This window comes from Dendrobates tinctorius, unplaced genomic scaffold (assembly GCF_039654945.1).
Source record: "Dendrobates tinctorius isolate UK_male_01 unplaced genomic scaffold, ASM3965494v1 ptg000094l, whole genome shotgun sequence".
Lineage (NCBI taxonomy): Eukaryota > Metazoa > Chordata > Amphibia > Anura > Dendrobatidae > Dendrobates > Dendrobates tinctorius.
This window is the reverse complement of record NW_027361762.1, coordinates 14,934,736-14,957,767: the sequence shown is the minus strand read 5'-3', so window position 1 is coordinate 14,957,767 and position 23,032 is coordinate 14,934,736. Positions and strand designations below refer to the sequence as shown.

The 23,032-nt window shown below is 45.9% G+C and overlaps 1 protein-coding gene across 2 annotated transcripts in view; it reads right to left on the bottom strand.

Moving 5' to 3' along the window:
• The window catches only part of POLDIP3 (DNA polymerase delta interacting protein 3), a 137,725-nt gene that overhangs the window by 58,140 nt on the left and 56,553 nt on the right, over positions 1 to 23,032 (bottom strand). The window contains exon 4 of one of the 2 annotated variants that reach the window (XM_073586679.1): positions 971 to 1,081. In XM_073586679.1, the coding sequence (XP_073442780.1) occupies positions 971 to 1,081 (111 nt within the window). The remainder of the gene's footprint in view (positions 1 to 970; positions 1,082 to 23,032) is intronic. The other variant, XM_073586680.1, reaches the window with a different exon arrangement.

Below are 23,032 nucleotides of genomic sequence, written 5' to 3'. Positions count from 1 at the left end.
TTAGGAGTCGGAGTCGGTCCATTTTATACCGACTCCAACTCCGACTCCACCAAAATGAGCACCGACTCCGACTCCGACTCCACAGCCCTGGAGAGGAAGGAGCTGGGGAACGGAGCAGAGAATTGAAAATGTTAAATAGCTGTTTCGCGTGGTGAGACAGGGAGGATATGAGAGATGAGAAGTATGTTTATTTTGATGCAGTGAGTGTGGACTTGAAATCACGGGGAGACTGTTTGAACGAGTTGAAGTGTTCAGTGGAGTGGGATCTTTTCCATCTCCGATCAACAACCCTGGAAGCCCAACTCAAATCTTCAGTCAGGCTGGTGTGTCAGGGTTGCCTGTTGAGTGTGCAAGCTTTGGTATGTGTGAGGGGGGCTACCAATTAGAGAGCTGCAACTGTTGTTGTAGTTAAAAAAAAAAAATTCTTCTTAATTCTCTAATGTGTTACTTAATGAATTATGCACATCGTATTCCAGCAAGTCCTTCAAGGGACTCAGATAACATGGCAAAAACCAGTTGACAAAGAGCAACAGGATTAAGGGGCAGACACCACAAGTAACAGATGTGTCACTTACTGGGCTATGTTTTGCTGTTTCAATAAAATCATTGTTTTAACAGCAAGAGATCACTACATGACAAAGTGTACTCTCTTCCTTCTGGACCACCCCACCTCCAATTAGCAGGTTTCTGTCAATACACATTGTACACAGAAAGCTGCCAATCAGTGGTGTGGATGGGATTATACAGGGCTCAGCATTGGAGCACTGCTAGATCTGCTGAAGATAAAACTGCGATTCTATTAAGTGCTGGACCCAATAAACTTAGTGCTACAGTGCTGGAATTAGGATCTCTGTATCCTTACACAGTTCTGCTGTCAAAATACGTAGCAAACACCTGCTGATGGATTCCCTTTAAGACTGGTTTGCAAAAGTCAGTCCTATAAAAAGTGGGATCTAAATGCCAAAGTTACCCTTTTTTGCACAGTGTTGGCAGCTGTGATCTTCATCTTTTTGGTGGGGATGTGGGAAAGTTCAAAGTCATCAATACCATCCTCGTCCATATCTTGTAAAGAGGAAACCTGCTGATAGACAAAAAACAGCTAATATACTGTACGTAGGAAATGTGAACCAGTTTTACATATAAAAGTGTTAGAACTATGAGCACAGATCATTATTTACTGCTCCATTCTCTAGTTATGTCATACTGAAAAGGATTTTCAAAATAAGTACACCTGCCTCATCAGGTCTTAAAAAAAAAATAAAAATCTAAACGTATGCAGTTTATACCGTTAATTCTGATGACAGACCTGTTTTAACCTGAAAAACTCCCAAGAAATTAAAAGCACAAAAAAGTGGTAGTTGCCTCCTCACAATGACAGCCAAGATCAAAAGTACAAACAAGCAAGTAGACATGTAAAAAAAAAAAAAAAGCTGAGTGCTGCACATCCAAGTAATATCCATAATATAACAATATTAAAGGGAATCTGTCACCTCATTTTGGCGCTCTATGTAAATGAGTTGTGTCCGGTCCAATGGGCGGTGTTTTGGCTCCTTTCCTCCACCCCTCTCCTTGGCGGCTGTCCGCAATATTTCATGTAATTTCCGTAGTTGTCCTCCATATTACGCACGTGCAGATTGCAATTTTAACTTGCGCACGCACAGTATGCTTTGCCCAGCTGTGGGCAAAGCCGAAAAGCATTAGTGCGCATGCGCCGGTGAACTATGTCCCGGAAGTAATTGATGTGTTCCAGGACATAGTTCCCATTTACATACTTATTTACATAGAGCGCCAAAATGAGGAGACAGATTTCCTTTAAATACAATTACACAGAACAAAACAAACATCAATATAAAAGAAAAACATCTACATATAGATATGAATTCATAGGACAACAGTTAACCAAACTATCCTGTACTTTTCATGGCAAAATTCATATACGTGAGATGCGTCAATATGGGTAAAGAAGAGCAACAGCAAAAGCATTTAATAGGCCGAAGGAGCCCAGTAATACCAACCCTGAAGCTGCCCAATTGCGCAAGTGAACATGCTAATGCATTGAACATTAAAGTGAGAACAGAAGAAAAAAGGCTAGAAAGGCAAAACATCGGGGATACGCTTGGGGCTTTCAGAGCATCTCAATCCTAGAACTTACTTCCCAATTGATACCCTCTTTGGCGAAGTATTTGTATTTATTGCATTAAGCTTTGCCTTTTTATTACATGTGCTCTGTTAGATGCTTCATGTATTAGCATGTTAATCATGCATTATTAGACAACTTCAGGGTTTTTACTGGTGTCACATACAAACTTATTCGCACGTGACATCAGTGTGACTGCCAGGGGTTAAAGCTTGCAATCAGGCTGAAAATTATTCATAAATGAACCCCAAAGCAGTCAACATAGATCCCGTATGCAACACGTTACCATTACTTGCCAAACAATGTGAATAGTCCGCAAAATATGCCCGCTAGCCAACCAATCTCAGAAAGGCTATGTGACATTTTCAAATAGCCGTAGCGTCTCCATTTTCTGTGATCTCTAGTTGGGTGAGGGCTTATTTTTTGCGTGATGAGCTGACGTTTTTAATCCCATTTTGATGCATATAAGATCTTTGATCACCTGTTATTGCATTTTAATGCAATGCTGCTGCGACCAAAAAAAAAAACGGAATTTTAACGTTTTGACTTTTTTTCCTCGTTATGCCGTTTGGCGATCGGGTTATTCCTTTTTTTATTGATGGATCAGGCGATTCTGAATGTGGCGATACCAAATATGTGTATGTTTACTTTTTTGTTTTATTCTGAATGGGGCGAAAGTGGGGTGATTTGAACTTTTTTTTTCTTTACTTTTGGCATGCTTCAATAGTCTTTATAGGAGACTAGAAGCTGCCATAACCCGATCGGCCCTGCTACATGCAGGCGATGATCAGATCACCTGCATGCAGCAGAATACCTCACTTGCTATAAGCGCCAACCACCAGGTGGAGCTCATAGCAATCCGGCAGTGACAAACAGAGGTCTCCAGGAGACCTGTGATTGTCATGCCAACCCATCGGTGACCCGTGATCACGTGATGGGGGGGTGTCACCAATAGGCAGATTTCTGGAGCGATTACCAGAAATGTATGTTAAATGCTGCTGTCAGCGTTTAACAGCGGCATTTAATGGTATAACCTACTCAGACTTCGTGAATAAACCAAATGAAAAATATATAATTTTTATTTATGACATAAAAAAGGAGAAACCAGAACAAAAAATTTAAAACCACAGCACAAATATTGTGCTGGGTACTAGGTGTGCTGTTCCGTCTAAGTTATGCTTCTATGGTTTCCATAGATTGTATTATTTTCCATGCTGTGTATAATCTAGTCTTGCATGAGCTCTGCTGCCATCTGCTGGTCTTTTTTCTGTATAGCAGCCTGCAGTTAAAGGGAATTTGTCATCCTTTTTTGACTATCAGCTGCCGGCATTGACATCAGGGGCTTATCTACAGCATTCTGTAATGCTGTAGATAAGCCCCCGATGTAACCTGAAAGATAAGAAAAACACATTAGATTATACTCACCGAAGGGGGCGGTCCGGTCCGACGCCTCCTATCTTCATACGATGCCGTCCTCTTCTTCCCTTCCTGTAGTGGCTCCGGCGCAGGCGCACGCTCTGCCCTGTTGAGGGCAGAGCAGAATACTGCAGTGCGCAGGCGCCAGACCTCTTCCGATGCCTGCGCACTGCAGTATTCTGCTCTGCCCTCAACAGGGCAGGGCGCCTGCGCCACTACAGGAAGGGAAGAAGAGGATGGCATCATATGAAGATGGGAGGCGCTGGACCGGACCGCAACACCCATCGGACCGGACCGCCCCTCCGGTATGTATAATCTAACGTGTTTTTCTTATCTTTCAGGTTACATCGGCACCACGAGAGGGGATCCGCTCTTCGGGGACAGGAAATCTACAGACACAAAAAGGGCAGCCCTCTCCCTCGCCTCAGTTGAATTACAGAGCATGAGAGGACCTCCCTGGTTAGTAGCAATTTATATATATATATACACATCCAATTAAATACTCTTCACACCCGTGCTTAAGGCCTAAGGCTGAGTTCACACGTGGCGTTTTTTAGCATTTCCGCGGTGGTTTTAACCGCGCGATTTTGCCGCGAAAACGCGAAAAATAAGCATCCCATGCATTTCTATGGGATTCTGCAATGATGTGCTAATGCTGCTATTCTTACCGCGGTGGAATTGCTTTGCAGTAAAAAACGCAGCATGCTCATTAATTTTGCGGAAGCGCGGCGATCCCGCACCCATAGGAATGCATTGTTCTGCTTACTTTCCGCATGTGGCTGTGCCCACCATGCGAAAAGTAAGCAGAACAATTGCGGATGGTACCCACGGTCCGGAGGAGAGGAGACTGTCCTCCGGGCTTTGGGTACCATATCCCTGTAAAAAATAGAATTTAAAATTAAAAATATTGTTATTCTCACCTTCCAACGTCCCGCGCAGCCTTCCTGCCTCTCTCCACGCTCCCGTTCCCAGTAAGCCTTTGCGAAAATGCCCGCGATGGAGTCCGTTCTCGCGGGATCGCGAAGTCTCGGTCATTCGCGTGACGTCATCGCGAATTACCGCGAGACGTCACGATCCCGCGAGAACGGACGCCATCGCGAGCATTTTCGCAAAGGCTTACTGGGAACGGGAGTGTGGAGAGAGGCGGGAAGGCTGCGCAGGACGTCGGAAGGTAAGAAAAACACCATTTTTTATTTTTTTATTATTTTTTACATTTTATCTTTTACTACTGATGCTGCATAGGCGGCCTCAGTAGTAACAAGTTGGTCACACTTGTCAAACACTGTTTGACGAGTGTGACCAACCTGTCATAGAATCATAGAATCGTAGAGTTGGAAGGGACCTCCTGGGCCATCTGGTCCAACCCCCTTTTCAAAGCAGGATTCGCTAAATCATCCCAGTCAGATGTTGTCACGCTCGCGCCTTAGCTGAATGGCGCGAGCCGGGGGTTGTGGCCCCACTATGCCACAGACCAGACTACCCTGGAAGGGGCGTGACTGCGACAGCTACCTTGGTCTTCACTGGAGCCTCTGATGGTGAGGTCAGGCTTGTGCGGCAGATAGCTGTCGGGTGCCACTCCAGGGTGGTGTCTGGCTGTGGCTGCTGATCCCACTTGGAGACAAGTCACTTGGACAGATGTGACTGACAGGCAGACTGAGACACAGGGCAAGAAGGTACGACAGACACGGCAGGCGGGCACGGCTTGAGACACAGGGCAGGCGGGCACGGCTTGAGACACAGGGCAGGCGGGCACGGCTTGAGACACAGGGCAGGCGGGCACGGCTTGAGACACAGGGCAGGCGGGCACGGCTTGAGACACAGGGCAGGCGGGCACGGCTTGAGACACAGGGCAGGCGGGCACGGCTTGAGACACAGGGCAGGCGGGCACGGCTTGAGACACAGGGCAGGCGGGCACGGCTTGAGACACAGGGCAGGCGGGCACGGCTTGAGACACAGGGCAGGCGGGCACGGCTTGAGACACAGGGCAGGCGGGCACGGCTTGAGACACAGGGCAGGCGGGCACGGCTTGAGACACAGGGCAGGCGGGCACGGCTTGAGACACAGGGCAGGCGGGCACGGCTTGAGACACAGGGCAGGCGGGCACGGCTTGAGACACAGGGCAGGCGGGCACGGCTTGAGACACAGGGCAGGCGGGCACGGCTTGAGACGGAACAGGTAGGGACCTGTTCACACAGCAGGTGCAGGTATGGATGCAGGCAGGCAAGAGTGAAATAAAAAGGAACAGGTTTGGACCTGTTCACACAGGAGGTGCAGGTGAAGGCAGGAGTGGAGAGAGAAGCTGCAGAAAGAGGTTCTGCAGCGGCAGCAGGAGTGGAGCAAAGCTGAACCACAAGGTCTGTGGAGAGAAGCTGCAGCAAGAGGTTTTGCAGCGGCAGCAGGACTGGAGCAAAGCAGAACCACAAGGTCTGTGGAGAGAAGCTGCAGCAAGGGGTTCTGCAGCAGCAGCAGGAATGGAGCAAAGCTGAACCACAAGGTCTGTGGAGAGAAGCTGCAGCAAGAGGTTCTGCAGCGGCAGCAGGAATGGAGCAAAGCTGAACCACAAGGTTTGTGGAGAGAAGCTGCAGCAAGAGGTTCTGCAGTGGCAGCAGGAATGGAGCAAAGCAGAACCACAAGGTCTGTAGAGAGAAGCTGCAGCAAGGGGTTCTGCAGCAGCAGTAGGAATGGAGCAAAGCTGAACCACAAGGTCTGTGGAGAGAAGCTGCAGCAAGAGGTTCTGCAGCGGCAGCAGGAGCCGTGCAGACAGAGCGGCTAGAGTGCAGATGCACGGATAAAGCTGCGAGAGTGCAGATGCACAGACAGGGAGGACACAAGGAAAGACACAGCAAGGAAGGGAGCCACGGACAAGGAGAAAGGGAGACTGATAGACAAAGGTAAGACTGAGTTCAGACAGAGACACAGACAAAGACACAAGGACCAAGATATTCAGCCTCCTGGCAGGTGGACAGAGAACAGACAAGGCACTGGGAACAAGACTCAAGGGCCGGGATATTCTGCCTCCTGGCAGGCGGACAGAGAAATGCTAGGCAAGGTACCAAGACACAAGAGTACGCAGTAAGAGCCTTCAGAGAAGGCAAGACACAGAACAGGGCCTGGCTGGCTCAGCAGCAAGGAGCTAACTGAGTTTAGACATTGCACAGGCCATGTTTCAGTGGGAGTGGCGAAACTAAATAGTCAAGGGCTCCAGGTGATTGGTCAGGGACAGATTACACAGGTGCACCCAGACTGCATAAGAACCAGAGAGTTCAGGCGCCGCCCCCCTATACACACAGTCTGGAAACATGGAGAGCAGAGGCACAGAGCTGGCAACAGACAGAATTCACAGCATGGCTTGAAGCAGAAAGTAAGTTGGTGTGCAGGGGGTGGGAGACCATGCAGTGATGCCAGCAGGGTTGTTACAGATGTCTGTCCAGCATCTGTTTGAAGACTTCCATTGAAGGAGAACTCACCACTTCTCGTGACAGCTTGTTCCACTCATTGATCACTCTGTCAAAAAGTTATTTCTAATATCTAATCTGTGTCTCCTCCCATTCAGTTTCATCCCATTGCTTCTAGTCTTTCCTTGTGCAAATGAGAATAAAGTTGATCCTTCTACAATGTGACAGCCCTTTAGATATTTGTAGACAGCTATTAAGTCTCCTCTCAGTCTTCTCTTTTGTAAACTAAACAATCCCAAATCCTGCAACCTTTCCTCATAAGACAGGGTTTGCAGACCGGTCACCATTCTGGTTGCTCTTTTCTGAACTTGCTCCAGTTTGTTGATGTCTTTTTTAAAATGTGGTGCCCAAAACTGGACACAATATTCCAGATGAGGTCTGACCAAAGTGGAGTAGAGGGAAATAATGACTTCACGTGATCTAGACTGTATGCTTCTGTTAATACATCCTAGAATTGCATTTGCCTTTTTTGCTGCTGCATCACACTGTTGACTCATATTCAGTCTGTGATCTATTAGTATACCCAAATCTTTTTCACATGTGCTGTTGCTTAGGCCTATTCCTCCCATTCTGTATACGCTTTTTTCATTTTTATTGCCCAGATGTAGTACTTTGCATTTTTCCCTGTTAAAAACCATTCTGTTAGTTGCTGCCCACTTCTCCAGTTTATTTATATCTTTTTGAATCCTCTCTCTCTTCTCTAGTATTAGCTATCCCTCCTAGCTTTGTATCATCAGCAAATTTAATCAGTTTACCCTCAATTCCTTCATCTAAATCGTTGATAAAGATGTTGAACAATACAGGGCCCAGGACAGAGCCCTGTGGTATCCCACGAGACATTCTTCCAACTGGATGTGCAGCCATTTACGACCACTCTTTGGGTCCGATCACTAAGCCAGTTATGAATCCACCTAACAGTTGCCTTGTCCATTCCATACTTAGTCAGCCATACTTAGTTTTTCAATAAGGATTGTATGAGATACTTTGTCAAATGCTTTGCTGTAGTCAAGATATACTATATCTACAGCATTTCCTTGATCCACCTAATCAGTGATTCCGTCATAGAAGGAAATTAAGTTAGTCTGACATGAATTATTAGTTACAAACCCATGCTGACTCTGTTTAATCACTTCATTCTTATCCAGGTACTGACATACATGTTTAATAATTTGTTCAAAGATCTTTCCTGGTATAGAAGTCAGACTCACCGGCCTATAGTTGCCTGGGTCCACCTTCTTCCCCTTTTTGATGATAGGAACAACATTTGCTCTTCTCCAGTCTTCTGGGACTTCTCCTGTTCTCCAAGAATTTTCAAAGATTATGGAGAGGGGTTCAAAAATTTCATCTGCTATCTCCTTCAGTACTCTGGGGTGTAATTCATCTGGACCTGGAGACTTGAATTCATTTAGGTTACCTAAGTGTTTCCTCACTATCTTTCTGTTTATAGATATCCTGGATTCTTCTATTCCTTTAATAGGACAGTGAAGAACAGTAGATGTTACATTTCCTTTCTGAGAGAAAACAGATGCAAAATAGGAATTTAAAAGTTTGGCCTTCTCAACATTCTGTCTTACCATTTCATCATTTTCATCCAGTAAAAATCCTATAGCATCTTTGACTTTTCTTTTACTTTTGACATATCCCCAAAATCCTTTATTATTGCTTTTGACATCTCTTGCAAGCCTCAATTCATTGTCAGCTTTAGTTATTCTAATTTGTGCCCTGCAGGTTCTGCAGACAGCATTATATTCTTCTTTAGATATGCCTCCCTCTTTCCGTTTTATAAACTTTTTTTCTTCCTTTTTAGCATGTGCTTAAGTTCTGTGTTCATCCATCCTGGCTTCCTTAAATGCTTCCTATTCTTCCCTCTTTTCAGAGTTGTTAACAATTGTGCTTTGAGAATTTCATTTTTCAAGATTTCCCATCCTTCCTGGACATTTTTGTCTTTAAGGATATCCAGCCATTGGATCCCTCCAATTCTCTTTCTGAAACCCTTAAAATCTGCCTTTCTGAAATCTAACCTTGACGTCTGAGTCTTCACAGGTCTTCCTCCTCTAGTTATGCAAAATTCTAAAATAGCACGGTGGCTACCTCCTAGGGTCCCAGCCACTTTTACCTCCTCAACCATTTCCTCCCTGTTTATAAGGATTAGATCCAAGGTAGCAGTTCCCCTTGTTTTCTCCCCTACCTTTTGGAAGATAAAGTTGTCAGCAAGAGATAATAAGAATTTCCTTGACCTGTTAGTTTTGCCTGAGAGAGATTCCCAACAAATGTCTGGATAGTTGAAATCTCCCATGACAACTATGTCATATTTTTTGGAGAACTTGGTCATTTGATGAATAAAGAGTTCATCCATATCTTCAGCTTGCACAGGCGGCCTGTAGTAAATGCCTACAATGGTGTCCTTTCCATTGTTATGTCCTTGTATTCTTACCCAAACAGTTTCCACAGAACTCCCAGTCTCTGAAGTTTCAATCTCTGTGCAGATATACGCGTTTCTAACATACAATGCGACACCTCCTCCTCGTTTATCAAGTCTGTTTCTTGCAAATAAGTTGTATCCTTCTAGTCTTGTATTCCAATCATGTGTATTGTCCCACCAAGTTTCAGTGATTCCAATGCCATCATATTTCTTTTCCTGTGTTAGTAGTTCCAATTCTCGTTTGTTGCCCATGCTTTGTGCATTAGTATAGAAACATTTTAGTTTGTGATTGGTTTCTCTTTCTCCAATATTTTTATTATTTAGATTATTTTGTCTTTGTTCTTCCTTTCCACTTCCAATAGCAGAGTTCTCAATAGCATCTGTCAGGTGTATGGCTTTTTCTGGTCTTTTGCTTCCCTTCCCATGTTGTTCTGGTTTAAAGCTCTCCTTACAAGTGTAGCAAGGCGACTTCCAAATACACGTTTTCCAGTCTTTGTAAGGTGCACCCCATCTCTAGCAAGTAGTTCATCGTAAAGGTAATTCTCTCCGTGATCCAGAAATCCAAATCTTTGCTGACGGCACCATCGACGTAGCCAGTTGTTCACCTGCAGAATCTTATTCCACCTCCTTGTTCCATGGCCATCCACTGGGAGGATGGAAGAGAAGACCACCTGCGCTCCCAGTTCTGTCAACTGTCAATCAGTTCTCCAAGCGATGCTACAGATCGCTTGGAAAACGCTAGCATTTTGCAAGCTAATTAGGCTTGCAAAATGCTAGTTTTTCCACGGGAAAATCGCAGGAATTTAAAATGCGACTTTCCCGCGGAATGGAATTCCGGAACTCTTGCGGTAATTTCCGCTACGTGTGAACCCAGCCTAACTCTGAAAAAAGGTACTGATCCATACGTGAGAAAACAAAGGGAGGGAATGGAAAAGTGCTGTTGTGGGCTCCTAAAAAACACAGCTACCGGTAAGTAGCTAAGCATTTATTCAGTCGCCACGACAGCACCACGAGAGAATTACAGAGATGTAAAGAGCCGAGGGAGGGACAGCTGCCTCAAGCACCTTTCTCCCAAACTTGAGATTGGAGGAGTCACCCAAATCCAACCTATAGTGTTTAAGGAACGTAGATGGAGAGGACCACGTAGCTGCCTTACAAATGTCCTCAATGGATACCTCCGACCATTCTGCCCATGATGTCGCCACAGCTCGAGTGGAGTGTGCTCTTACGCCTTCCGGAGCGTCTGCGTCACCTGCTGTATGAACCAGAGAAATTGCCTCCCTAATCCACCTGGCTAAAGTATTTTTGGACACCCTAAGCCCTTTCCTTACTCCCTGAAAGGAAACGAATAAAGAATTGTCCCTCTTCCAAGAGTCTGTGGCCCTAATATAAGTAAGGAGACACCTTCTTACGTCTAGAGAGTGACGTTTTTTCTCTGACTGGCTAACAGGGTTCGGGCAGAAGGAGGGAAGGACTATCTCCTGTAGTCTGTGAAACTCTGAATCAACCTTGGGCAGGTACAAGGGGTCTGATTTTAGTACGACTCTGTCTTATCTAAACTGAGTATACGGGAGAAGTCTAGAGAGAGCCTGCAGATCACTAACTCTCCTGGCAGATGTCAGTGCGACCAGTAGGGCAGTTTAGAAGGATAGGATCCTAATAGGGGCAGAATCAAATCGGCTCAAACGGGGCTTCTGTTAAAGCTGATAGCACCAAGTTCAGATCCCAGGGAACTAGCTTCTTAATGATGGGCCTGGACCTAGCCACTGCCTTTATGAATCTGGATACCCAGTAGTTGCCCGCTAGGTTACAGTTGTATAGTGCCCCTAGAGCTGAAACCTGGACTCTGAGCGTGTTTGTGGCTAGACCCATCTCTAACCCCTTCTGCAGGAATTACAAAACCTGGTTAATACGGATTCTCTGACCAACCTCTGCCCCCCGAGGCTGACAAGAATTTTTTCCAAATTCTGACAGATGTTTGTCGTGGAACGTTTTCTGCTTTTCAATAGAGTGTTGACTAACTCACGGGAGAAGCCCTTCCCACTCAGTAGTGCCCCTACAAATTCCAAGCTGCTAGATGCAGATTGGACACATGCGGATGGAATACTGGACCCTAGGAGAGGAGATCTGGGAGCTCCGGGAGAATCCATGGCTGGGTCACAGACATCTTCCTCAGCCAAGGAAACCACAGTCTCCTGGGCAAGAATGGAGTTTTCAGGATTATGCGGGCCATGTCTTCTCGAATCTTCCTCAGCACTATCGGTGTTAGATTCGTGGGGGGGGGGGGGGGGGGAGGCGTAACCCAGGCCGAAGTTCCACGAGATCAGGAGAGTGTCCACTGCGTGCAGGTTTTCTGAACAAAACTGATGTAGCTGTCTGCTTTCTGTTGGCGATCAGGTCTATTTCTGGGGACCCCCACATGCGCATGATCTGTTCGAAGACGGCCCTGTTTAGTACCCACTCTCCTTGTTTGAGCTTGTTGCGGCTTAGGAAATCGGCCGTAATATTGTGTTTCCCTTTAATATGGAGGGGTGTAATGGAAAGATGAACCTCGGCTATCTGAAAGATACGATTTGCCATCTCCCTTAATGCCCTGGAGCGCGTTCCCCCTTGATGATTAATGTAGGCTACGGTTACCCGATTGTCTGAGAGAAGCCTGACGTGTCGGCCCTGTAAGGACATAAGGAAACCACTTAGGGCCCGCTCCACCGCTAGTAACTCCTTTAGATGAGTAGTCCTGCTCCTGTGGTGACCATACCCCCTGGACCCACATCTCCCCCATATGCGCCCCCCAACCCTTGGGGCTAGCATCTGTGGTTATGACTCAGGAGATATGACTTACCCAGGGAACCCCTCTACGCAAGTTTGGTATGAGTCCACCACCGTAGTGAATGTACTGACTCGTGGGACAGTGTAAATTTTTTCTCTAGGTAACCTTCTAGCCGACAAGTGTTGTGCAACACATCCCACTGCAGGGTTCTGGTGTGGTACTGGGCCCAGAGAACCGCTAGTATACATGACGTGAGTGAGCCCAATAGTGACATTGCCCCCTTAAGAGTGACCGAAGGGTTATATATTGCCCTGAGTGTTTGTCGCTGAATACTGTCCACTTTTGATTCTGGTAACCGACATTCCTGTAACTTGGAATCTATTAGAAGACCAAGGAACTGCTGCGTTTCCAGGGGTTGCAACCACAATTTTTTTAAATTAATAATCCATCCCAACTCTTGAAGGCTGGATACTACCTTCCGTAATTGTGAGGTGCAATGTGACTGAGAGTGTCCCACAATTAGCAGATCATCTAAATAAGGGATCACGAGAATATCCTGTTCGTGTAAATGTGTCATAACTTCCGCCATTATTTTAGTGAAAACTCGTGGTGCAACAGCAACCCCGAAGGGAAGTGATTATACCCATAATCCTAAATAAATAAGGCAATGGTCACTTCAGTAAATATATCCAAACAAAAATCATCATGAGGTATTTCATGAAAATTGAAGTGAAGACAATAGTGAATTATTAAAAAAGGTCAAATTTTAATTAACTATTTAAAACAGTAGGGAATTGCATAAAAAAGACATAATGAGGGTCTCCAACGAAAAGGGGGATAAGGATAACCAGCAAAAAGAAATTTTAGTTCCCCATGAGGTTCAGAGTATGGTAGCAGTTTAAGAACATGATATTACATCTATAGTCCATAATGCCCATAGACCCCCATCAATAGAAAAATTCCTTTCTGGCCAAAAAATCACCAATAAATGCAAGAAATTGCTAAATAAAGTGCAGCAGCACTATAGAAGGATATGGCCTATTTTTTATAAGGGGGGAACTAAAGGGCACCTATAAAAAAAAAAAAAAAAAAACCACACCAGAGAAATTATTGTTAGTCAATATACAAAGCCTCTGGTCTCCTATTGGTTTTTATCATTCTTTCTCCAGGAATTTATCTTGGGAGTTTGTGGCACAGCAATAAAACATTATATGGAACATTTCATTAAAGAAATAAGAGTTCATGTTTTTACCTATTGCTGGTCAGTGGAATACAGGGCAGGTATAATGAAGCTGAATGCTGGTAAACTTGTCCCCACCGCCCGACAGCGCCGTTTCACAATTGTTGCTTCTTCCGAAGGGAAGTGCTCTGAATTGGAAATGGCTTACTATTCCGCCCAAACCGCTACTCTTAGAAACTGCTGGTGATCTACATATATCGGGACGTGATAATAAGCGTCCTTAAGGTCTAAGACCACCATGAAACATCCGTTAAATAGCAGGTTTATGGCAGATTTAACTGACTCCATCTTGAAGGTGTGAATTAAAATAAATTTATTGAGGCCTTTAAAGGGACCCTGTCACACCCCCCAGGCGTTAAGTAAAAGAGCCACCTTGTGCAGCACTAATGCTGCATTTCGTGAAGATGGCTCTTTAACTTAGCGTCCCTTCCACCGCAGAAATAAGATGCCTCACATCCATCCGTCATTTCTTTCTTCAGTATTTGGCGCCGCCTCCTCAGTGTTTTTGAAATGCTGACGCCTGCCCTGTACTATAGTTTCGTAGGCATGCGCAGTTAGCGCTGCCCGACGTGCCTGTGCTCTCAGATCACATCCCGGGACCAGAGATCCCGCCCCGCAGTCGCTTAAGATTTATTCACACTGTGGGGCTGGGAATCTCTGGCATGCACAGTAGTTCTCTGCGGCTCTCATGCCCAAGATTCCCAGCCCCGCTCTTTTACTTAAAAACGCTTGGGGGGTGACAGGTTCCCTTTAAGATTTACGATGGTACGGAAGGAGCCATCAGACTTCTTGACCAAGAAGAAGGGGGGGGGGGAGTAAAATCCATTACCTCTTTGTACCTCTGGAACTTTCACCAGGACTCCCTTCTGCTGAAGTTCCTGGACCTCAGACTCTAGCACCAGTTCTGTAGATGAAGAACGAACGGGAGTCAAAATAAATCTGTTAATAGGAGTCTCCCGGAACTCAAGTTTTAGCCCCGTCTTAATGACGCTCCGGATCCAATGGCTACTTGAAATATTTGTCCAGGCCAGATAGAAGTGTAAAAGCATGCCTCCGACCTGGTCCATCAGTCATTGCGGCTTTCTGCGGTCACGGGAGGAATTAAACATATATCCTCTACCTTTCCTCCTGCTGCTGTCGTATCTCGTCCTCCCTCTATCGGACCTTCTTCGGTCGAACCATCTTCTATTATAACCCCGCCTGTAAAAAAAGGTCTTCCCAAGAAAGGGAACCGTTTTTTGCTGTTGCCCGCTTTCTCCAACAGCCCGTCTAGCACTGAGTCAAATAGATGTCCACCTTCACAAGGGATATTGCACAGTTTTGACCTGGCCTGCATGTCCCCTGGCCAACACTTCAGCCATATGGCTCTGCGGGCGGCATTAGACAAGGCCAATGACCTGGCCGCTAGCCTTACAGAGTCTGCTGATGCGTCTGAAAGAAATGCTGCTGCCCCTGGATCATAGGGAGGGAGGATAGAATCTCTTCCCTAGGGACCTTGCCCCTGAGCTGTTCCTCTAGGCAGTCTAGCCACACCATCAGAGACTGGGCTGTACATGTGGCTGCAATAGTTGGCCTAAGAGATCCCGGTGAAGTTTCCTAAGACCCCTTAAGGAACACATCAGCCCTTCTGTCTAGCGGATCTTTTAAACTACCCAAATCCTCAAATGGTAGAGAGGTTCTTTTACAGGCCTTGGCCACCACCGCATCAAGGTTTGGGTCTTTATCCCATGCGGCTGATGCCATTTCCTCGAACGGGTACTTCCTTTTAAATGCTGGCGGTAAAGAACCCTTTCTTTCGGGTTTTGTCCACTCCCACGTAATCAGGGAATTGATCTTGTCGATGACTGGGAAGGATCTACGAGTCTTCCTGTCCAGTCCTTTATACATAAGATCCTGTATGGAACTTTCTGACTGGGGCTCCTCAATCCCCATAGTGGTGTTCACCGCTTTCACTAGCCGGTTTACCTGGTCAAGCAGAAAACATGAGCGACCTGCTCTTGCCTCTGAGAACGATGAGATGAAAGATGAATCTGATTTTAGTTCCCCCGAGTCGCTCCCTGAATCTGAAATCGGGAGCCTGGGTTCTGCCTCTTTAACCAGTCTTTCCTGTGAAAGGGCTTTAACAGAACCCTTAACCTCCTGTCTAACCAACTCCCTCAGAGTGGTGGTCAGGCTTTTTCCAGTGGCCATTAGGGAGAGGAACCCCACATTCCACACACTCCCTGTGTTTGGTCTTAGCGGAACTCTTTTTCCCTTGCTAGATTAGGAGAGAGGGAACATAAGGGGAGACAATACATCACCAAGTGAACTTTCACGAAGATTACTTACCCCCAGCCTGTAGTAAGTGGTATCGTACTCAGGGGGGTCCTTCTTAGCCAATGATGTGTCTCTGCGGCTTGAGGACCTGCCAGACTTAGCCTTCTCTTTTTGACTGGCCTTAGCTTCTGTAAGGCGGCTACTGCCACTAGACCGCCGTTGGGAAGCTGAACTGCAGGGCTTTTCTGAGAGAAGCTGTTGCGGGTGCTCCGGCGATGCTACTGCTTGCTCTGGTGAATTCATTACGCACAATGGGTCTTGAAGCATCTGGACGCCATTGCAGCACCTTTAAATAGCCGGTCTCCCCCAGCGGTACCCACCCCGGATGGGGCCAGCAGGCGAATCCGGGTTGCCTGCCCGATACTGTAATGAGCACTGGGGACGCCCATACCCCCGCTAGGTGGCGTCCGTCCATGGGCCACATCACACATCCCGCATCCCCCTCCCGCACCTACCCGGCCCAGCGCAGCGTCCCGGAAGAGGCCCATGCAGTCGTCCCCACAGCGCATGCCCGGCCGCGTCATTGGACCGTCATCAGGGACCGCCCCCTTCCGACGTGTCACTGCGGCCACGCCCTGATGGCGGTGGGTACACGCCGAGACCGCACCGCCGGCCCCACCATGCGAGAATGAGTTCCTGCCCCGGACGCCACCAGCCGGCCCAGGCCCGAAGGAGGAAGGCCCCCCGCAAATGTATTTACCGGTACACGTGGCGATGGTCTCCCTAAAGTCAGCCCTCCCCCTGGAGGGTGCTTTGCCCAGCTGTCGCCTCACCAACAGTTGCCCTGCCATGAGCGCTTCCAGGACACCGGGCAGGCTGAGGCAGGGGCCCTCCCGCTGCCTGAATCGACCTGCCGACCCTGGGAATGTCTTCTGTCGCAGGTACGTCTGAAGAGGTTCGCCTATCAGGGACAGGAAACCAAACTGAGGTGAGGGAGAGGACCACCCTTTTTGTGTCTGTAGGTTTCCTGTCCCCAAAGGGCGGATCCCCTCTCTCGTGGTGCTGTCGTGGCGACTGAATAAAAATCACCTTTATATCCCAACCCATCTGCCTGCTCACATACTGCAGCCCTACTCTGCTAAGAAATCTCCTGCAGCGTCACCTCACACAGCATTGTGCATAGCGACTCTATATATTATACAACATTGCTGCATAATGTCGGACTGCAAAACCCCACAATTCTCTAAAAACACATTGGAAATCTTATCAGAACGTCTTAACTAAGCTGCACTGCTATTTCCGGCCCCCAATTCAATAGTTCAGTTACTTAAAGAGACAGCGCACCTTAAATCAAAATGGCTGAAAAAGACCCTGCAGTCTCCCACTGCCGAAACAGAGCAAATAACAACCTGATACTGCCCATTATGAAGAACAGGAAACAAAGCCAGCTCCAGAGACAGACCAAGACTCACGACCAGTACGCTCCCTTGAGCCAACATTAAAGGTCCTTGAGAACTACCGTTCCACAAAGGACATGTTCAATGACAACATGGATGACCTATGGGAACGAGTCACCTCCCTCATATCAAGCATCCAACGCCACAAAAATCATGCACCGACGCCGCTGTGCAAGACGTCAAAGATAAAGAGGGGCTCCTTATCGCTAATCTGCAAGAAGCTAGATCTCACAGGTCGGGTTCATCCTCTGAATACTTGCTCAGATCGCACAGAGACTAGCGGCAGGAGGGCACAAGGTTTCATTGCTTCTCCTGTAAACGGAGGCGTAGAAATACCCCTACCTACACTAATCGAATGCGATCAAGTACCCAGCCAAAAGGGATGAGATTCCTACCCCCAGAAAGCTGCATTCCGCCAACCACACCTAAGGCACCTAGTCAGCGTTATCCCACCTATGGACACAGATGCAGAAATCCTACTTCTGCTCAGCAGAGACAATTTAAGGATCCATAAGGTCCACCAACAGTGCAATGGTCCTGACTATGCTCCCTACGCACAGAGACTCTACTTGGGGTGGGTAACCATAGGAAATGTGTGCTTGGACCGAACAAGAGTCGATTCCTTTAAGACCTACAGTACAGACCAAAAGTTTGGACACACCTCATTCAAAGAGTTTTCTTTATTTTCATGACTATGAAAATTGTAGATTCACTCTGAAGGCATTTTCAAAACTATGAATTAACACATGTGGAATTATATAATTAAGAAAAAAGTGTGAAAAAACTGAAATTATGTCTTATATTCTAGGTTCTTCAAAGTAGCCACTTTTTACTTTGATTACTGCTTTGCACACTCTTGGCATTCTCTTGATGAGCTTCAAGAGATAGTCACCGGAAATGGTTTTCACTTCATAGGTGTGCCCTGTCAGGTTTAATAAGTGGGATTTCTTGCCTTATAAATGGGGTTGGGACCATCAGTTGTGTTGTGCAGAATTCTGGTGGATACACAGCTGATAATCCTACTGAATAGACTGTTAGAATTTGTATTATGGCAAGAAAAAAGCAGCCAAGTAAAGAAAAACGAGTGGCCATCATTACTTTAAGAAATGAAGGTCAGTCAGTCCGAAAAACTGGGAAAACTTTGAAAGTGTCCTCAAGTGCAGTGGCAAAAACCATCAAGCGCTACAAAGAAACTGACTCACATGAGGACCGCCCCAGGAAAGGAAGACCAAGAGTCACCTCTGCTGCGGAGGATAAGTTCATCCGAGTCACCCAGCCTCAGAAAGCGCAGGTTAACAGCAGCTCAGATTAGAGACCAGGTCAATGCCACACAGAGTTCTAGCAGCAGACATCTCTACAACAACTGTTAAGAGGAGACTTTGCGCAGCAGGCCTTCACGGTAAAATAGCTGCTAGGAAACCACTGCTAAGGACAGGCAACAAGCAGAAGAGACTTGTTTGGGCTAAAGAACACAAGGAATGGACATTAGACCAGTGGAAATCTGTGCTTTGGTCTGATGAGTCCAAATTTGAGATCTTTGGTTCCAACCACCGTGTCTTTGTGCGAAGCAGAAAAGGTGAATGGATGGACTCTACATGCCTGGTTCCCACCGTGAAGCATGGAGGAGGAGGGGTGATGGTGTGGGGGTGCTTTGCTGGTGACACTGTTGGGGATTTATTCAAAATTGAAGGCATACTGAACCAGCATGGCTACCACAGCATCTTGCAGCGGCATGCTATTCCATCCGGTTTGCGTTTAATTGGACCATCATTTATTTTTCAACAGGACAATGACCCCAAACACACCTCCAGGCTGTGTAAGGGCTATTTGACCAAGAAGAAGAGTGATGGGGTGCTACGCCAGATAACCTGGCCTCCACAGTCACCAGACCTGAACCCAATCGAGATGGTTTGGGGTGAGATGGACCGCAGAGTGAAGGCAAAAGGGCAAACAAGTGCTAAGCATCTCTGGGAACTCCTTCAAGACTGATGGAAGACCTTATTCCGGTAATTACCTCTTGAAGCTCATCAAGAGAATGCCAAGAGTGTGCAAAGCAGTAATCAAAGCAAAAGGTGGCTACTTTGAAGAACCTAGAATATAAGACATACAGTTGTGGCCAAAAGTATTGACACTCCTGCAATTCTGTCATATACTCAGTTTCTTCCTCAAAATGATGGCAATCACAAATTCTTTGGTATTGTTAACTTCATTTAATTTGTCTTAAATGAAAAAACACAAAAGAGAATGAAGCAAAAAGCAAAACATTGATCATTTCACACAAAACTCCAAAAATGGGCCAGACAAAAGTATTGGCACCCTCAGCCTAATACTTGGTTGCACAACCTTTATCCAAAATAACTGTGACCAACCGCTTCCGGTAACCATCAATGAGTTTCTTACAATGTTCTGCTGGAATTTTAGACCATTCTTCTTTGGCAAACTGCTCCAGGTCCCTGTTATTTGAAGGGTGCCTTCTCCAAACTGCCATTTTTAGATCTCTCCACAGGTGTTCAATGGGATTCAGGTCTGGACTCATTGCTGGCCACCTTAGAAGTCTCCAGTGCTTTCTCTCAAACCATTTTCTAGTGCTTTTTGAAGTGTGTTTTGGGTCATTGTCCTGCTGGAAGACCCATGACCTCTGAGGGAGACCCAGCTTTCTCACACTGGGCCCTACATTATGCTGCAAAATTTGTTGGTAGTCTTCAGACTTCATAATGCCATGCATACTGTCAAGAAGTTCAGTGCCAGAGGCAGCAAAGCAACCAAAAAACATCAGGGAACCCCCGCCATGTTTGACTGTAGGGACCGTGTTCTTTTCTTTGAATACCTCTTTTTCTCCTGTAAACTCTATGTTGCTGCCTTTGCCCAAAAAGCTCTACATTTGTCTTTATCTGACCAGAGAACATTCTTCCAAACATTTTAGGCTTTTTCAGGTAAGTTTTGGCAAACTCCAGCCTGGCTTTTGCGTGTCTCGGGGTAAGGAGTGGGGTCTTCCTGGGTCTCCTACCATACAGTCCCTTTTCATTCAGACGCCGACGGATAGTACGGGTTGACACGGTTGGACCCTCGGACTGCAGGGCAGCTTCAACTTGTTTGGATATTAGTCGAGGTTCTTTATCCAACATCCGCACAATCTTGCGTTGAAATCTCTTGTCAATTTATCTTTTCCGTCCACATCTAGGGAGGTTATCCACAGTGCCATGGGCTTTAAACTTCTTGATGACACTGCGCACGGTAGACACAGGAACATTCAGGTCTTTGGAGATGGACTTGTAGCCTTGAGATTGCTCATGCTTCCTCACAATTTGGTTTCTCAAGTCCTCAAACAGTTCTTTGGTCTTCCTTCTTTTCTCCATGCTCAATGTGGTACACACAAGGACACAGGACAGAGGTTGAGTCAACTTTAATCCATGTCAACTGGCTGCAAGTGTGATTTAGTTATTGCCAACACCTGTTAGGTGCCACAGGTAAGTTACAGGTGCTGTTAATTACACAAATTAGAGAAGCATCACATGATTTTTCTAACAGTGCAAATACTTTTGTCCACCCTCTTTATGTTTGGTATGGAATTATATCCAATTTGGCTTTAGGACAATTCTTTTTTCATTTAAAACAAATTAAATGAAGATAATAATACCAAAGAATTTGTGTTTGCAATCATTTTCAGGAAGAAACTGAGTATTATCTGACAGAATTGCAGGGGTGTCAATACTTTTGGCCACAACTGTATTTTCAGTTGTTTCACGCTTTTTTGTTAATTATATAACTCCACATGTGTTAATTCATAGTTTTGATGCCTTCAGAGTGAATCTACAATTTTCATAGTCATGAAAATGAAGAAAGCTCTTTGAATGAGGTGTGTCCAAACTTGTAGTGTGTGTGTGTGGAGATATAATATATATATATATATATATATATATATATATATATATATATATATATATACACATACATACAAACACACACACACGTACATATATACTAGCTGAAGAGCCCGGCGCTGCCCGGGCATAGCAACTAACCACAGTTAGTTATAGCAAATTATAATTATCCTCCATCCCATAGTCCCGTGCCCATATAGCCATCATACATATCCACCATCCCGTAGTCCCGTGCCCATATACCCATCATGCATATCCTCCATCCCATAGTCCTATGCCCATATACCCATCATACATATTCGCCATCCCATAGTCGAGTGCCCATATACCCATCACACATCCTTCATCTCAGATGCCCATATACCCATCATACATATCCTCCATCCCATAGTCCCATGCCCATATACCTATCATACATATCCTCCATCCCATAGTCCCGTGCCCATATACCCGTCATATATATCCTCCATCCCATAGTCCCACAGAACCTCATACTGTACACCACAGCTGCTGCAGAACCTCATACTGCACACCCCTACACTTGAAAATAAAGCCTGCACCTTAAGAAGATGTGGTGATGAATGCAGTCTATTTATTCCAACTATCAATTGATGTGTTACTGGGCATCCTTTTGGGCAGCTATGAGGTGTACCTGACTGGTGGTTAAAAAAAAAAAAAAAAGGAGTGTTAGGGCCCCGTCACACATAGCGACTCACCAGTCATCCTGACAACGTTATCAACTTGTCAGGGTCGCTGGTGTGTCGCTACATGATCGCTGGTGAGCTGTCAAACAGGCAGCATCACCAGCGATCAGCACCAGCGCCGCCGAGCGGGCGCGACGCTGTGTACGTTAGTTACCAGCACGCTGATGCAGGGAGCTGGTAACTAAGGTACACATCGGGTTTCTAAGCACCACGCGCTGCTTAGAAACCCTGCGTTTACCTTCGTAACCAGCGCGCTGATCGCTGGTCTCTGTCACATGCAGCGATGCGTGCTGGCCAGCAGGAGACCAGCGATCAAAAAAATGTCCTGGCCATTTCAGGACGATCAGCGATAACCGGCAGGGGGGCCGGTCGCTGGCCAGTGTCACACACAGCGATCTCGCTGGTGAGATCGCTGTTGCGTCACAAAACTTGTGACTTAGCAGTGATCTCGCTAGTGAGATAGCTATGTGTGACGGGGACTTTAGTCTGTGTGCTACCCGGCTTTCATTCTTTTTGGTACAGATAAGATATGGATAGACAGATATCGATAAATGGATAGATAGATTAGAAATCTGCTCTGCTTTTGATATTGAAAACATTATCTATGAGCTCAAAAACCTTTCAGGTGATGCGGTTTTTTAAAAAGCTGATATGCTTTCCTCAAAAAACGCAGGAAAAATGCTGTGTGTGAATGTAGCCTTAGATCAGGACTAGAACAGCCATTTATAGGACATTTCATAACTTTCCCAAATTCCTATGAAAAAAATATTCAGCACATTCTGCATTGAATTACTGTACCCAATTTATTATATATTTTAGGAGTCGGCGTCGGTCCATTTTATAATGACTCCGACTCCACAGCACTGACGATAACACCATAGAAATTACAAGAATAACAGGCCTCAGTTATCACAACTGTCTAAAAGGAAAACTGTTGCTTATAGCAACCAATCACAGCTCAGCTTTCATTTTTAAACAGCTCTGGTGAAATGAAAGATGCTTAGTGATTGGTTGCTATGGACAGCACAGGCAGTATAAAAGATGTGCCTATAAAATAATATATATATATATATATATATATATATATATATATATAGTGAGGTAGCGCTGTCATTCAGATAGGGTATCCTTGCTAGGCAGCGAACAAAACAACTGGCACCGTGTTTTCCATATAACATAGTCCATGCGGTTTATTCAGCAGCATAAACCCATAGCAGCAATATAAACTTCATATACAGCATAGCGTCTATAGAGTTTCACTCTGGTAATCCTGTACTCACACAGGTTATGAAAA